We start from the raw sequence: 17,264 nt of genomic DNA on the forward strand, positions 1-17,264 counted from the left end.
TCCCATTCAAATGAAACCTCAACTAATCTGTTTATCTGACTCTACTCTGTTCATTACAGCCAATTTGAACATGAGGTGTACACTTGTAATTGCACTGTATCTCAAACAGTACACCTGAGAGTAACGATATTTATAAGTATTCCACTAGTTGGTAGCACTCCCATCAGCTGTGCCGAACAAAGAATACTTGCTAAAGGCTTTATCAACACTGCAACAACATACGCATACTGAATTCATAAAATTGGTATGAACTTGGTTGTAATGTATGATCAGTTTTGGTGAAAAAAAAAAAAAAAAAAAAAACCCAAACACACAGTTATTATCTGTATACCTTTCAAAATTTGTATATTTTTGTTCAAAGCTTCCTCAGGATTCTAAATTCCTGGTCTCCTTCCTACATAAAAATATGTAACATTGCCTATTAAGGGGTGCTACAGACTATCCTCTATGCTTGCCCAGGGCAACTAAGACTTACCGTCCAGCAAGTAGAAATGCAGGAGTCCTTGCCCTCTTTTACCTAGACTGTCATTACCACCGGCAAACAAACTGATGTCCAAATCAGAGGCCTACCTCGATGGAAGATCTGAAAGGGTTGAAGTATGGGGCCTTGCCCCAGATATCCACTCAAGCAGGCGGGAGAAATATCCTTTGTGGGGCACCATGCACAGCTCTCTATTTGACACCTATACTTGGTACACACACCTGCGAGAGGAGCTATCCGATGATCAGCATCGGTATAAAAGTTGATTACATCACAAAACTGGCTCGCCGACTCCAACTGCAGCGAGATTTCCACAGAATACTGTAATATGCACGACTCCAAAAACTGTCACCACGCACTTGTCGGAGTCTACGTGTTGGATTACGGCAACAATAGACCTGGTCTAAACCTGGTGTGTAAAGGAAAAGGACCCAGACCAGAAAAACTTCCTCCTCTTCCTACTACAGGAAATTCGAGGGGGGGGGGGGGCGTATCACCAATAAAGCACAACGGCTACATCATATAAAAAAAAAGAAACAAAAACAGTACAAATCTTTCCTAGGATACACTGACAACTATAAATACTGGCAAATTAGCAACCTTTTTCTCTCTCTCTCTCGATCTCTCTCCCTTTTTCTTCATAAGTATGCTTGCCACCAATATATGGCGCATGATTAAGCAGCTGATGTGAGCGATATACAATATTCATTGGGTGTGTGTGTTGGGGCAAGTAGGAGACACTGTGACTATTCAGAGAAAACAGGAAAAGCAAATAGTATCAAACCACTGAAACTGTTATGCTGAGAAAACATAAATAAGCAAACAAATGTTGATCCCAAGGAGGATCCTGATGCAAAAGTTAGCACTATTAAAGGTTAAGTATTTGAAACTCTATCTTCGGAAGGTTTATAAAAAACAGAATCCACAAATTCTAAGAATGCCTGTCATGCACACAATATCAATACTAATGTGAACCACAATGAGAAAAACTTTCTTTTCACACATTGTGTAATGCAGAGAAAAAAAACAACAATATTGAAATAGTGTGCAATGAAAAGTAAAAGTAGGCATATCACACCAACTCTTGACAATGTGTGCTATATGTACCATAGCATCAAGCACTGAAAGTTGAATAAATGTATATGTATATATATATATATATATATATATATATATATATATATATATATATATATATATATATATATATATATATAAAATATTTGTAAAAATAAAGCCGAAAGCTTGACTGAATAAAAGGGAGACTCAAGATCGAGAGCAACATCCGCCTCAGTCTAATTTCTTTCAGTATATATGTTACCCATAATGAGGCACTGCACACGTTTGGGAAGGGAACTATCTCTCGCACTATATATAATATATACTATTCTCAGTTGTTATGGGTGGAAGGAAAGCAAATATGTGTATACATCTCTGTATTAAAGGAGGGGGTACAGAGGCTAAGTGCTTTTTGCTTGTTTATCTTTTTGTTTTTATCTGTTATCCCTCTTACTACAGGCAATATATAATGATTTCTATCTTTGGTGGATTTAATAGTAACATTTTTGCATAGAAATGGCCACTCATCAACCACTATATGTAGACCATTTAATATATCATACTGTTGAGTGAAAGAAGATTGCAAACAGTGCAATTTAAAGCAGATGCTGTGTGCATTTGAAAGAAGCAGGACAGTCAGTGGAGTACCAGTATTAAAAGCCTCTCAGCCAAGTCACATGACTACAATGCAAGGAGCTGATTGGCTCCTGGCTCACTTACCACTTCTCGATCAGGAACAGTCTCGTGGAAGTCCAAGAGGGATTTTATAGTATCTTGGGTATGACTACTCTTTGTATCCTGCAAGGGAATCAAAAGAAGATAAAGTGGGCTTCCATTAATAATGTAAATTATAACATTTACATGTATACTGCAGCTGCCACAGACCCTACATGTATAGGCCTACAGTATGTACATGTACAGTATGCCATGAAATGCGAAGGAAAATAAATGAGGGCACCATTGCATGAAGCTATGGTACAAGTAACTTTTATTACAATTTAATGGTAGCTCTGTAATCAGTGGTACATAACTACCATATCAATGGTATTCCATAGCCAGTGAAAGCCAATAAATCACTGATGATTACCATAGCTTGCCGAGTAATCACTGCAACAGGGCCCATTAAACTTTCATATCACCGACCACAGTGGCGCCATTAGAAACAAACATGTAATCACAGTTATTTCTATGAATGAGAATATTCACTGAGTTTGCCGGGTTACATGAAATCAGGCTAGCAATGCTCTCTATCTATTCACTGAACTCTAGATTACATTAACATGGCTCTACCTGGGAAGTAAATACATGTACGTATGTTTCATCATTTTCCAACTCCAAGACCACCACTAAGAATGCACATCACACATAACAGTCTTTCATTTTTCTAGTCAGTTGCACGTAAAGAAAACCAAAGAAAACAAAAAGGAAACAGTACGGGGAGTAGTCTTTTTTAAAGGCTGTTCTTAATCTCTACATTAAAAGCTGAATTCAAATTGGACAGATAAACAGCCAACACAACTGCAAACCAGGGTATTTTTGTGTGGGGGGAGGGATGTCTAAATCCATACAGACCCAAATTTGTGACAGTTACTGTCACAAATTTTTCACCACTTGAAGAACAAGCTACACGTATACTCAGCACAACAAAACTATTATTAATCAAACACAACAAAAATAATCAAACTGAAAGAGAAACGAAGTATCAACTGTGATACAATATCAAAGTTTCCACAAGTCTACAAAAAGCAGTTTGCACAAGTTTCCTCCCGGGATCAGCTAGAGCTACACTGATACAGCATACTATAGATATAAAGTGATGAAGCCTGTAACCAACTGTCATGCAAACTTGCTTTTGTACACCGCACTACAACCAGCTGACAGAATAATCCCAGTCAACTTGGGTATGACACTGTAAGAAAGCACCTACACAAAAGCACGGAAGGCAACCACCCTTGTCAAGACTTCACAATTTTCCATACTATCCCATCCAAACCTCTATTTACACTCATGAAGTTTTATCATCATTCCATTGTTTCTTAGTATCAAACGATGTTAGGGTTTATGAGTGCCAGCAGAATCTAGAAACACCCATACTAGTAAAGATTATCATGCATTAAATGTATGCACACACTGTTTAGAATTACTGTCATCCTCTAAACAACTAAAAGTTACGGCAACAGATAAAGAAAATATTCCAAATCATAGTTTGGTGCTCCATGACAACAAATACAATGCATTTCAATGGAAGTTTACATTGATGGCATTCAATGCTTTCGTTACAACAACAAACAAGCTCTGTCACAATTTGACCTTGACAACATTACATGTACACGTACATGACATACAACACATTCCGTCATAGACAGACTGGAAAGTGCAATGATGTAACTATTTAAAGGGGATGGCTAGTAACGGATCAGTGGGAATCAGTGGGAATGCTGGAGGATGATTGTTCCAATCCTTGTATGTATATCTACTGTTGTGTGAAAATTATTTGCTTCAGAATGGTCTCATATTCAAGTAATGTGCAGTTTAATGTTTCCAGGTTAGCGTGCCTGGTCAGTGACGGGGAAATAATCTGCACATTACTTGAATACAATACTTGTATGAGACCGTTCTGAAGCAAATAATTTTCACACAACAGTAGATATATAATGTACTCTTAAATGAATCCCACAAGGATTGGAACAATCATCCCTCAGCATTCCCACTGATTCCCACTGATCGGTTACTAGCCATCCCCTTTAAAATAGCTGATTTGTGACAATTGAATGAATCACTGTTGTCCAGCACAACAGCATTTCACTGCAAAATATTAGAGAAAACCATTTAAAACAAAAAAGTTTTGCAACAGGGTCTACTTCAGTAGTTAGCCCCTAAATCACATAAAAGTCACTAATAAATTATGTTAAAAGACCGCACATACAGCATAATACATGGAACTGTTATTCAGGCACACACAGAAAGGACTGTTACAATCTGGTCAATAAGATACCAAACAGTGACCACTTTTACACAAATCCACTGCAAATGTACAGTTACAAGTTGTACGTTCACAACTTACATACGAATAGCATCACTCATCGCACCACCAGTGAACTGTAAAAACAAAGAAAGGAAAGGGACAAGAAAAAAAGTGCTCCTCCGTGTAAGGGCTGAAACAAGGAACCGAGTTGAATGGAATGCCCTTGGGAGTCCTCACATTAACACAACTGGTGTAGCTATGTACACTGTATGCACGCCCAGACCTCTTTCTGCATTTTACTGTAAAATTTACACACTGGAAGGTTGAAAGGTAGGCAGGTATTTGTTATGTCTCACTAATCTTCTTATGCAAATAAGTGGCAACCTTCACTGCACACTCTGGACCAGGAAAATGGACTGAAATCAGTGGACAACTGGTGCAATGAACAGAACAATGCAAGGTAAAAACATGTAAACAGTGGGTTTTCTTCAAATTCTGTCTGCTGAAATGACTCTAAAGTACTGAAGTGTAGAGATGTATAGAGGTTGCTGTTTCACTAGGAATTGTTCTTTCTCTTGATTTTACTGGCTTTGCTGCATATTCATCCTTTGGAATATTAAAGTTGCGAAAATCACTCACTTCAACATGATACCAACCACAAGGACTCTAAGTGTGCATGTGTGCAGTGATATCAACCACAAGGACTCTAAGTGTGCATGTGCGCACTTACATGAATTGGTCAAAACCCAATCTAGAAATTAAGTTTAAACAAGGAAAAGTGCTACATACATGTACTACAAAGCATTGCATCAGAATGCTACTACTTGTAATAGTAATAATAATGATAATAATGAATGAATATAGCAATAATCAGAATAATAGGAATATCCATTTATACACAACACTGTTTAGAAACTGGTTCTACATGGTAAATGGTATAGTGCCTGTAATACAAACAAACTAAACAAAGTGCATAATTCCATGGGAAATGTCCTTGCATGGAAGAAACATTACAAGTACTGTACAGTATAGCACCAGATTCATCAAAATTGTCTAGAAACCTTAATTCTCAAAAAAAAAAAAATCCATATATAATTGTATTATATGATCCATCAGTACTATCACAAAATCAGAACTAGACTCGGAATTTGTCATCAAGTTGACAAATTAGGTGATCCGATCTATTGGGAAATCAATGATTTGAGTCCTGATCCCAATAGGCATGACCATACAGGTTTCATCTGTGTTGAGGGGACATTGGCCATGTGATGTTTGGAGTCTCATTTAGAAAAGGGAGTCAGACCCTCCATCTTTGGTACCGAATTCCGTATACACTAACGAAGATACAGAATGAAGTATATTTGACCTTTGACCCCACTTTGCACAGACAAGATGGCATCTGAGCAAAAAGTTGTTATTTTGTGAAATGATCCTTGTAACATGGTCTTTACGTGTGCAAAATATGGGAAAGATAGGACATGTATTCACCAAGATACAGGATGATACATTTATGACCTTTGACCCTAATTTACATACCCAAGATGACGTCTAATCAAGTAGTTGTTATTTTATGAAATAATGTACGTGACATGAACTAAACATGTGCAAAATATGGGGGTGATAAGGCCTGTTTTTCTTGAGTTATTGCAAAGAAAGTTGCAGAAAGAAAGAAATATCTCAATACATCGAAGATAAGCTTTAATTTCAACCACGTTTTTTGACGTGATTCCGACATCGTATGAAAAATGGAGGGCACACTCTCGATAGCCCAAAGTCTCAGCTACAACATATTAAAATCTGGGTGAAATTCACCGAAGCACAAGTGAGCTAGTGCTCGATAAAGACAATCATGTCAATTTTCACATCTACAAAAATTCCCTCCCATAGAGATAACACGTCATAACGAAGATAAAGAAAGAAGTACATGACCTTTGACCCCACTTTGCACAGCCAAGATGGCATCTGAGCAAAAAGTGGTTATTTTGTGAAATGATCCTTGTAACATGGTCTTTACGTGTGCAAATTATGGAAAAGATAGGACATGTATTCACCAAGATACAAGATGATACATTTATGACCTTTGACCCTAATTTACATACCCAAGATGACGTCTGATTAAGTAGTTGTTATTTTATGAAATAATGTACGTGACATGAACTAAACATGTGCAAAATATTGGGCTGATAGGTCATGTTTTTCTTGAGTTATTGTAAAGAAAGTTGCAAAAAGAAAGGAATATCTCAATACATGGAAGATAAGCTTTAATTTCAACCAAGTTTTTGGACGTGATCCCGACACCGTATGAAAAAACGAAGGGCACATTTACGATAGCCCATAGTCTCAGCTACAACATATCAAAATCTGGGAGAAATTTACCGAAGCATAAGTGAGCTAGTGCTCGAAAAAGATAGTCATGTCAATTTTCATTTCCAGAAAAACTGCACTCCCATAGAGATAACACGTAAACTGGTCAAATTTGACAAATTTACATTCAATCCATTTTTACGAGGTGATGCCGTCATCCATTCAAAATTTTGTTACTATATTTATGAAAGAACATTTAATAAGCTACAACATACTGAAATCTGGGTGAAAATTGGCAAAGGATAAGTGAGATACGCTCGAGTGAACGTGGAATTTGATGACGTCATTTTGAAATTTAACTTTTTTAATTTCATTAAGAAATTTGATATCTTTTAATCATTTTTCCAGCATCGCCAACCCATGAAGTGACATGTACAACTCATCAGCTTTCAGAATATGTAAAGAAAATGGGGGGTCACCGTCCATCCTGACGAGTAAAATCGGATTCAAAATTGGCGTTTTTTTGGCAGTGTTAAACTGTATATCGCCATTGACGCGCGCGCGGAATTTCAACTTTGACGGGTCCGTATGACGTCATATTGAGTCGGATTGACTTGAAACTTGGTAGAAATATTCCTTGACATTTCAATCATCCGATAAGTGTGAAAAAATGGGAAATTTCTATTGCATATGAGCTGCGCGTGCGTATATGTGCGCGCGCGTACGCGTCCGTCCAATTTTTTCAATTTTTCAAAAAATGCTCCAAATGGTCTGAAACGTGTGCAAAAAAAATTTGAGCTCGATTGGAGCATACAAATATTTCAACGCGCGCGTACGCGCACGTATTAAGAGAAAATATGAATTTTGAGAATATGAGTAGAATGCGCATAACTTGAAATACATGTGACGTAAATTTCATGGAAAAATTCCATTTTATTAATGAGATATAAATGAAAATGTGTTTTCATATAATGACGTCATAGTGACGTCACGGTCGACTGATCTCAATGATACATTAGATTTGTCGTCTTTGGGACATGATACATATATGGTATGAGATTGAAGTTGATACTCTGAGTACTTTCTGAGTACGTAGATACACAACTTTTGTCCAGAAATAAAGAAAGAAGAAGAAGAAGAACAAAGAATCCGTACAGATACAGAAGGTGATCCGAGAGGATACTCGGATCACCTAAATACAACAGCAAACTTTATTTGTGACATTATGACATTTTCAGTGGTCCACTTTAAAGGGATGGTACAGTATTGGTGGAGATGAGAATTAGGCTTTTAACTTTTTGTTGGATACCAAGAAAACACTTATGAAATAGTACAGAGCATACCATTCTAAGAGGGATTCAAAGTTTATTTGATGAAAATCGGGTTTGGAATGATTGAAACATCCAAAAACAAAGTAAAGCAAAGCGATCGTAAAAAGTGTGGGTCCCACACTTTATTAGAATTGCTCTGTTTTGGATATCTCAGCCATTTCAAAACCAATTTTCATCAAATAAACGTTGAATTCCTCATAGAATTACATGCTCTTCCATATTTCATAAGAGGGTTCTCATTATCTCACCCAAAAATGTTAGAAACCTGTAATTAGGTCTCAACCAAAACTATACGACCCCTTTAATGTCTTGGTATGATCATGGACCATGTAGCTCCATGGTGTCACAGTAGAAAAGAAAAACTTACAGCTAGAAGCAAGATAAAACTATTTGGTGCGGATTAACTATCTATCTCACATACATGCCTCCTTATCAGAAGAGAGGTCATGTCTTGGTTGAAATACCTGTATCTCCACACACCTTTGAACTCAATGCAGGAAGAACTCCTACAGTCTAGTCTTGAGTCAAGATGCCTTTTTTTTCCCCATTTTTGCCTCTTTCTATTCACTACTTTTATTACAGCTATAAATTACAATAATTTCTTCAATACCGAATGACAAGTCCCGAGTATACTTGGGCGGGGGTCTATGGGAAATGCATGTTGTTGCAAAATCAACCCATCCTCAATGGGTTCAAGTAAAAAGAAAGTGGAATGCAATCACTTGGTACAAAGTACAATGTACATTATGCAATATTCTCATTTTTGAGGCCAGGGTTAGCCAACTTTGAATTATTGCACAATTCAAAAAAACTCTCAACTTATATTCCTACATGTATACTTATGATTAATAAGCATCTAACAGTGTAAATGTAACAATGTAAAAGAGTCTTATATCTTGCATTAAAAGTAGGCCCCTAAAATCACTCATGATTGAGATTTTTTAAATCAGCATTACCAACTGGCACTCACTAGGATAGATACATGAAGAGTACTCAAAGGTAGGCTATTAGATGATAAACTTCAAACTGGCCTCACAGCTGTCATTTTCCAATCGGTCTGTGCTGGTTTGTTGTGCTACAAATAGTCATCTGCTTTAAAAATAAGATCAAATCTGTATACAATTCTGTACCACATGGTATGGTATGCTAATGCATCCCTGTGTTTTTGTGAAAGATCAACTTAATCGAGACTCTATGCCTATACACCTTGTAGATGTGATACATTGTATAATGCAATGTGGTTATATATTCACAGATACATTTGTACAATGCACTTTCTCAATAGGCCCGTGCACACACAATGAAAATCGAAATTACAATCGCGATCCACATTTCGATTTTTTTTTTTTGACCGTTCATACACAAGGAAAAATCGCACTTCGCAGCAAGGAAAGAATGATCAGTGGCCAAATTGCACATGCGCGAAACTTGCATGACCGAAGACTGACCCTGCGGTCCCAATAATGTTGACGTTCACGCGCTAGGAACGATGGGATTAAAAATACCGATTTCCGAATCTCGATCGCGCTCACACACACGACGCTTGGCAAAATAATCTCGATTATTCTGAAAAATCGCTTTAATAGTGCGAGTTGGATCGCGATTAGGATCGCGAAAATTAGTGAAATTTTTCTGTCCACACAGGAAAAAATGTCGAAATTTTGATCGCGATAAGAAAATCAATTTTTAAATCTCACTTTTTCCCTTGTGTGTGAACGGGCCTATTATATATATCAAATCTCCTGTCATTTTCAAGAACAGTACAGGGCCCCGTTGCAAGAAAGTTGCAATCAATTGCAAATAATTGCTAATTTTGAAACAACCATTCTGATTGGCTCAGGGTCTGCCCTATTAAGAAGACATGCATGCAACAATGATTTTGATTGGCCAGTGACAATCAGTTGCAAGTTGCGTTTAAACGCAAAGTTTCTATCAACGGGGCCCTGGGCTTTGCAGCATCATACACACCCTTTGTCTGTGCTAAAGCTGTTGGGTCCTTGAGTATGTAGAGCTTGACACATGTGCTATGCACTTTATTGATTGACAGTGTGTCACTGGCCCACCATGTATTTCACAGCGGCCATAGAATGCACTAGTTTAATTTTGTACAAATTGCATTTTATGGTTTTCAGTGCATTGTGGTCTGAGAGAATGGCAGTCCACACACATCACTGAAAGCTTAAATCAGTTGAAGCTGATGATTTAATGAACTCTACTTTGTAGAGGTGTGAAGAGATACAACTATTCTCTACATAATCTGCAAGGTCATTGATAGTGAGAAATACTTATGTGTATTGCATACATTCAGGTGTAGCATCTTCTATTAAGATCATCATGGTGAAAATCTCAACATTTTTTTTTTTTTTTTTTTTTTTTTAGTTTTAAAATCACATATAAATTCTACATTCCATCCTGGCAGATACCATGAAACTTTCAATTCTTAAACAAGTTCTTATTTTCCTAATTTTTCCAAAGATCACCTAAATTCACAATTTCCCTGACTTTAAATGAATAAAATGATTTTATTAGGGTGATGATGTAGCAATGAGTCACTAAAGTGAATTTCCAAAGAGTATAAAGTACAATTTGTAGTCACCCCCCCCCCCCCACAAAAACAAGCAATATATATAATTAATTAAAAAAAGAGCAATTGACAGTTCCAAAGCAAAACAACAGAAGTTTTAAGTTTTAAAAATACATCTCCACAATTACAATGCCTTCAGGGAAATATCAGGGTTCACCTTAATGGAAATGCTGAACAATTAATTTTAATGTGAAGATACAAGATATACGTAAATGTACAGCTGTCATCAAGACGTATAATGCCATAGTATACTGTATACACATACTATTAACTGCGTTCAGCTGTGACTTGACTCCTTGAATTGAACCAAATCCACTTTCCTTCCTGTGGTAAATGACCTCCTAATGTTTTTTGTTCTCACTCCCAGTGGGATGTTGGTAGCAGTGTAATCAGGTTGTTGTGTAAAATAGAAACCAATCATAAAGGGTATACCTTTCCACACAGCATACTCTGGGGGTTTACAATGTATGTCTGTAATAAGCAGTTTCATGTCTGTCACAAGGCTGCCAACATTCAGAGGCATTGACATAAGGAAGTTTCCGATGAGTAATCTGGGAGATACTTGTGTGGGATATGTTCATGATGCATCTCAATAAGCATATGATAATTTAATCACAAATCAGGCAAGCTTTTCTACTTGTTTGTCAGAACACAAAGAAATGTATGTGCCATGTATTTAGCAAGTCTACTTTTGGGTTGTTGTTTTGTTTTTGCGAATCGGGACTTCCTGACAATTTCATGAGTGCTTTAAAAATCTGCGATTGTGGAGTACCACACTGATCACAGAAATGTGCACATGTTTGTGTGCATGTCACATTCACGTGGGGATTAGAGTTACTATTTTCGCATGCTTTTAAATCTGCGAATAGCACCAGACTTGTGAAAATTCACGAAAATAAAAACCTTGCCAAATATTCAGCATACAATGTATCTAAAGGCCTACAGTAACTCTGTTTCTGGTGTGACTGTGTGTTGGGTGTTGTTTTTGTTTTGTTTTTGTTGTTGTTTTAAGTTTGTTTGGTTTTTGTTTATTTTTTGTTTTGTTTTGTTTTGTTTTGTTTTGTTTGTTTGTTTTGTTTGTTTGTTTGATTTATTGAGATGGGGCTTCTGTAGAATCAGGGAGACTCAGTTCATCTGCTGTCATATCAATGTGCTCATCTTTGTACTCTCAGTTTCTATCACATTGACTGACAAAATTTGAATCATGCAACTCTCTACACATGCAGGCTCCTCACAGCTCCCACGGCATGTCACAGTTTATCAGTTAAAGGGAAGATAAACCCAAAGAGCAATGTGGATTGAGTGAAAGCAGCAACATTAGTAGAACACATCAGTGAAAGTTTGAGAAAAATCGGACAATCGATGCAAAAGTTATGAATTTTTAAAGTTTTGGTATTGGAACCGCTGGATGAGGAGACTACTAGAGGATATGACGTATGAGTGGACAACAATACAAAGAAAATATAAAGGATATTCAACAAAAATTCACTTTTCTAGAATTATGAAAGAGCAGTGGACCAACCGCTTTCATAAAGCAGGGGGAATAATTGCTACCCTTAACATTATGTCAATATCAAGTTGATGGAATATGTAATTTTCATGAAAAATGGATTTTTGTAGTATTTTCTTTATATTTTCTTGATATTGTAGTCCACTCATACGTCATAACCTCTAGTAGTCTCCTCATCCAGCGGTTCCAACACCAAAACTTTAAAAATTCATAACTTTTGCATCGATTGTCCGATTTTCTTCAAACTTTCACTGATGTGTTCTAATAATGTTGCTGCTTTCACTCAATCCACATTGTTCTTTGGGTTTATCTTCCCTTTAAAACTTGAATTGAACTCACCACACTATCAGGTTGTTTTTTTCCCCCTCTTTCTTTTGCTGTCTCACACTTTTTCATCGTTTCCTTCCTCATGTTTTGGCACTCTGTATGTATCTCAGTTTACGCAAGCTGTGAGGTTGTTTGACAATGATTTCTGTTTAACCCAATGAGGACGGACTGATTTTGCTACAACACGCATTTCCCATAGACACCTGGGAGTATACTCAGGACTTGTCCTCAACGGGTTACTATTTACAATAACAATGTGTCATCCTTTTTGCATGTTAGACTGAAAGATTCTTACACATCAATTTTAAGACCGGCATTGGACAGAAAGAGTTTGTTTTTTGTTTTTTGTTTTTTGTTTTTGTTTTTGTTTTGTTTTTTCCAGCTTGGTGCTCAGTTTATCCAGGTTCATCCTAGTTCACTTGGCAGGTGTGTGGATATATTTGTATTGAGCATCAGATTGACTTCTACATATTAATATCATTATTAAGCACCACCATATCAAACAAGTACAACACAGCCCTGCTCTGCACATCACCCTCAACTTGAGGTAACAAGTACAGCAGCCATGCAGCCGTGAGCACTGCAACTGTTACCAAGGTAACTGTTTTCTTTTCTTTTTTTTCTTTGTACTTTGTAATGATATCTCTGCAAAAGAGGGCCCTGATCCAGATCCACATTTTCTGGCTAAGCAATATGAATACAAAGTGAGTCATGGTCAGCAAGGGGAGAACAAATACTACTTTAAAAAAAAAATACAATTGGCCCCAGCTAAAAAACAAACAAATACAATGTAGAAACACATTTCAAATGTGGCAATGTTTGCATCTACACAGACACAGACACACACACACACACATTAAAAAAAAATATTTAAAGAGGTGTGCAGCAGAGAGCAATTTATCTGTATAGTAGTTCTTAAAGGTGATGATCACTTATGCAACCAAGTTATAATGATTTATAAGTTTTCAATATGAGATACTTTGACATAATCCACTCATGAGTATCCCACTGAGATAGATTACTGATGAAAAAATGTGAATAGCATATTTTCCATTTATTTTTTCCATGCAATTTTGTGTTCAGTGACCCGACTTAATACTCTTAGTGGAGCTAAAAAATCACATGGTCCATCCCATTATGAAGGGTTGGACTTTTCCTCCGTACCTCTTCGTGGTACCCGGCGCCCGAAATGATCTCCTTCTTGCGAGACTCGGAGAGGCTGCGGCTGCTGCTGGCACCCTGTCCGTACTTGCTGAACAAAGAGTCTAGGGCTTCCAGGTCCCTCGGTGCGTCCTGGGACATCACTACGATCCTCGGCTCTCGGCGTGCTGGCGGGGCAAACTAAGGACCATCCCCTATAAGAGATACAGAGTAGAGAGAGACAAACGCATCATGTAAAGAATCCGTAATGCGGGGATTCGTGTAGTGGGAAGACATACATGTATGTGAATTCCTGTAACAAATTGTGTACAGCTAATATATCACTGATCTCTGTGTAAGTGCACAGTCACACAGCCAAAGAATCTTAACAGGAGTTGACTGTTACCAATATGTCTTCACTTCAATGCACATACTGTAAAACATGATATATTCACGGCATGAATTTTTCACAAATTGGAGCCGACGGCCTTTTTGCGGCATGAAATTTTTGCGAAGTGCCACTGGTATTCAATGCATATAGTGTAGACAAGAACTTTTGTGTGCATTTTAATTTCGCGAATCTTCATGCTCGCGAAATTCGTGAAATTAAAATGCATGCGAACATTCCTCGTTTTACAGTATTTGATGACTGGTGCTATTCCTCATTTTCTAATGTACCGCGGATCTTTAAGGGACAGAAGCATCTAGGTATGATTGGAAGACATGAATGAAATGAAATACTGTGTACATCATTCATTTTTGGTACATTGATATTTTTTCATTTATTTGACCTGTCAACTAATACAACACACAATGAGAATGCAAAAGATAATTACTTACTTCACCGCCAGTGCAACATACAAAGTACACTATTGCCAGAGGTACAATGTACATGTAGACAGTTGCTCATGTTGCATAAATTTGAAAGCTACGGTGCTTACTGTACTTTTCATTCTGTTCCTGCGGTTCTCGATAACAAATGGTCTGCAATACCATGCTTGCAAAATATGAATGTACTTTAAACAACACAGTCTACTATCAGAATGAAATCAGTAAAATCCTGACTTAAATCAGGGGTGGTATTCTGAGGTCGCAATTAAGTATGTGATTAACTTTGTAATTAAGTTGAAAAGTTAATAGACCCTTAATCATGGGCAGAATAGGTATTCTGAGGACATAATCAAGGTATGATTAAGTCCCCTATAATTATCTTAGGTTCCTCCCATCTAATTGTTATTCCGGCCAATCAAAACCGTTGTTAGAAGCCAAAATGATGATCACTCGCGCAAATATGCCCTGAATGCACGCTCCTCCACACTTCCCCTGTAATTACCACGCAAGAGCTCCAAGCGCACACTTCGGTCTCTGATCACAACCCTTCACCTACGCACGCGAAGAGCTCACATAAAATGACAAAATTCCCCGAAGATCGCCTTGTCTCTTTTTTTCTCTGAATTCTGCGGATACCATGACAACAAGAGTCAACTGCTCCTTGGTTACCGAAGACGGTAAGCATCGTTGTGGCCGAGAAAAAGCTCTGTAATGCGTAATATCGGAGTAGTTAATGACACTCTTCAGTATCATTAAGTTTTCCATTAACTTTCATACTTAATATATGCTTAGAATACCGATTTGTAATTAACTCTGTGATTAAGTCCTCTCAGAGGTGTACGCGCATTGATACGCGCAAGCGCGTAAGACTTTCCCGCCAAAATGCTTGTTGTCATGGTAGTTAATAAACCCCCTACTTAATCAAGCTCTCAGAATACTGATTTGGTAAGTGCTCATCAGACACTTAATAAGCTCTCAGAATACGGCCCCAGACTCTTTATAGCTAAGGATGCCTTTGGAATTATAGCAGAAGTTACATAGATCTGTACTTATCACAAAATTTGGAAAGGGGATTTTATTTGGCTCATTTTGGTCTTACAGTAAAACGGAAACTCAAACACTTAATACATTTTTCACAGAAATGCACTTCTTTGGACTTTGACACTGCTTGATTCAGCAAACATGCAGATAGAGCAGTTTCTCTTGATAGTCTCAATGTACACCATAAATATTATCAATCCATCCAAAAGTTGACAGCTCTTGATATTCTACACAACAATGAATCTAAACCCATTGAGGACGGGCAGATTTTGCTACAACACTCATTTCCCATAGATACCTGCCTGAGTATACTCAGGACTCGTCCTCAACGGGTTAAGTCTGGTAGACACACCCAAAGAAATCCTCACATACTGTGGGTACCAACTAATGCCCTAATTGTTCCCAGGATGCACAGTGTGAAGACTATGTACAATATTTGTATTATTTTGCTGTTTGCCAAAATATCTGTTTATTGACCCTGGCTGCTCATGTGATACAGGGAAACAGCCAGTTATCAAAGCTTGAGTCTTAGGCCATTTTCACACAGGCCAAAAAACGTCTGCAATGCTAAATTACAATTAGAATTATCGCCCATACACGACTAAGGAAGGCTTCACGGATTCTGCCTTTTTTTTTAAATTTCAGAGTGAGAAGAGGAGGCGTGGCTTCTTTTTGACTTCACATCAATCACTCTCGAGCAGTAACTAGCGCGCTTTGACTGCAGTGCAAGCATTTGAGGAGCCCTTTTTTTTTTTCTTTTTTCTTTTTTTTTTTTGGCGGAAGTGGTTGAAAGGACATTATAAGCTCCACCCCTCCTCCCAAACATGGAGGTCAATCCGTACATACAAATGTTTTATTCTGTAATTTTGGAGAATTGTGACAAGAAAACAACCCAGAACTATTACTCGAATATCGATCGGAATTATTAAAATCACCCGCCGCGATACATGTTTGCATACACTCGGCCTAAACATGTCATTTGAATGATTCTCGAGATGAGTCATTTGAATCATACACACGTGAACCCGCACTCTTTATTCACAGAGAGGGGGAGGGGTGGGGAAGAAAGGAAACCTAGTTTGTAAAGCTGGAATTGTCACAGGAAAACTAATTTTTCCAACATCAAAATGCAACCACCCTTTGAACTATAGCTAATTTCACAGAAACTAAGCTACTACTGCTGTTCACTTTCTCCCTCTCAAAAAAGAAAGTAAAATAAAAGCATAAAGTGGGTCTCTCAATCGCATCTTTTGAATTACATGAATCGAAACCAGCAGTGCACTTACAGTGTATGGAAACTTTTCAACAGCCTGGCCTCAAACGTTGCCATCTTATGAAAGAACAATCATAATCAAGACTACCATACCTTTTCAAATGCATTAATCATTCATGAATGCAGGAAAAAAAGAGGAAGACACCTCGTAAACTACATGTTGTACAAATCTGCAATGCACTGAAACTGAATTCATTCCAAGAGCTACAGTATAATAAACTACAATAACAAATCGTATTCTTTCCAACTTCCCTATATTCGCAAAAACCACTGCCCTTCAGAAAAAACATTTACACAGTTTAGTTTGAAAAATATCTCACGCAAACAATGAAATTATTAAATGTGATTGTACATCGACACTGTTTGATTTGCTTTCATACCCTGGGTGTTTCAAGGTCCATACATAGATGACAAAAAT

General features: G+C 37.4%; 1 protein-coding gene across 1 annotated transcript in view; it reads right to left on the reverse strand.

The window, feature by feature from the left end:
* The window catches only part of LOC140227650 (uncharacterized), a 65,426-nt gene extending 51,563 nt beyond the window's left edge, over positions 1 to 13,863 (reverse strand). The window contains exons 1-2 of the mRNA XM_072308068.1: positions 13,726 to 13,863; positions 2,261 to 2,338 (exon numbers count right to left, since the gene is read on the reverse strand). Of these exons, the coding sequence (XP_072164169.1) occupies positions 2,261 to 2,338; positions 13,726 to 13,863 (216 nt within the window). The remainder of the gene's footprint in view (positions 1 to 2,260; positions 2,339 to 13,725) is intronic.
* Positions 13,864 to 17,264: the final 3,401 nt, after the last annotated feature.

The sequence above is a fragment of the Diadema setosum genome, chromosome 4, assembly GCF_964275005.1.
Source record: "Diadema setosum chromosome 4, eeDiaSeto1, whole genome shotgun sequence".
Lineage (NCBI taxonomy): Eukaryota > Metazoa > Echinodermata > Echinoidea > Diadematoida > Diadematidae > Diadema > Diadema setosum.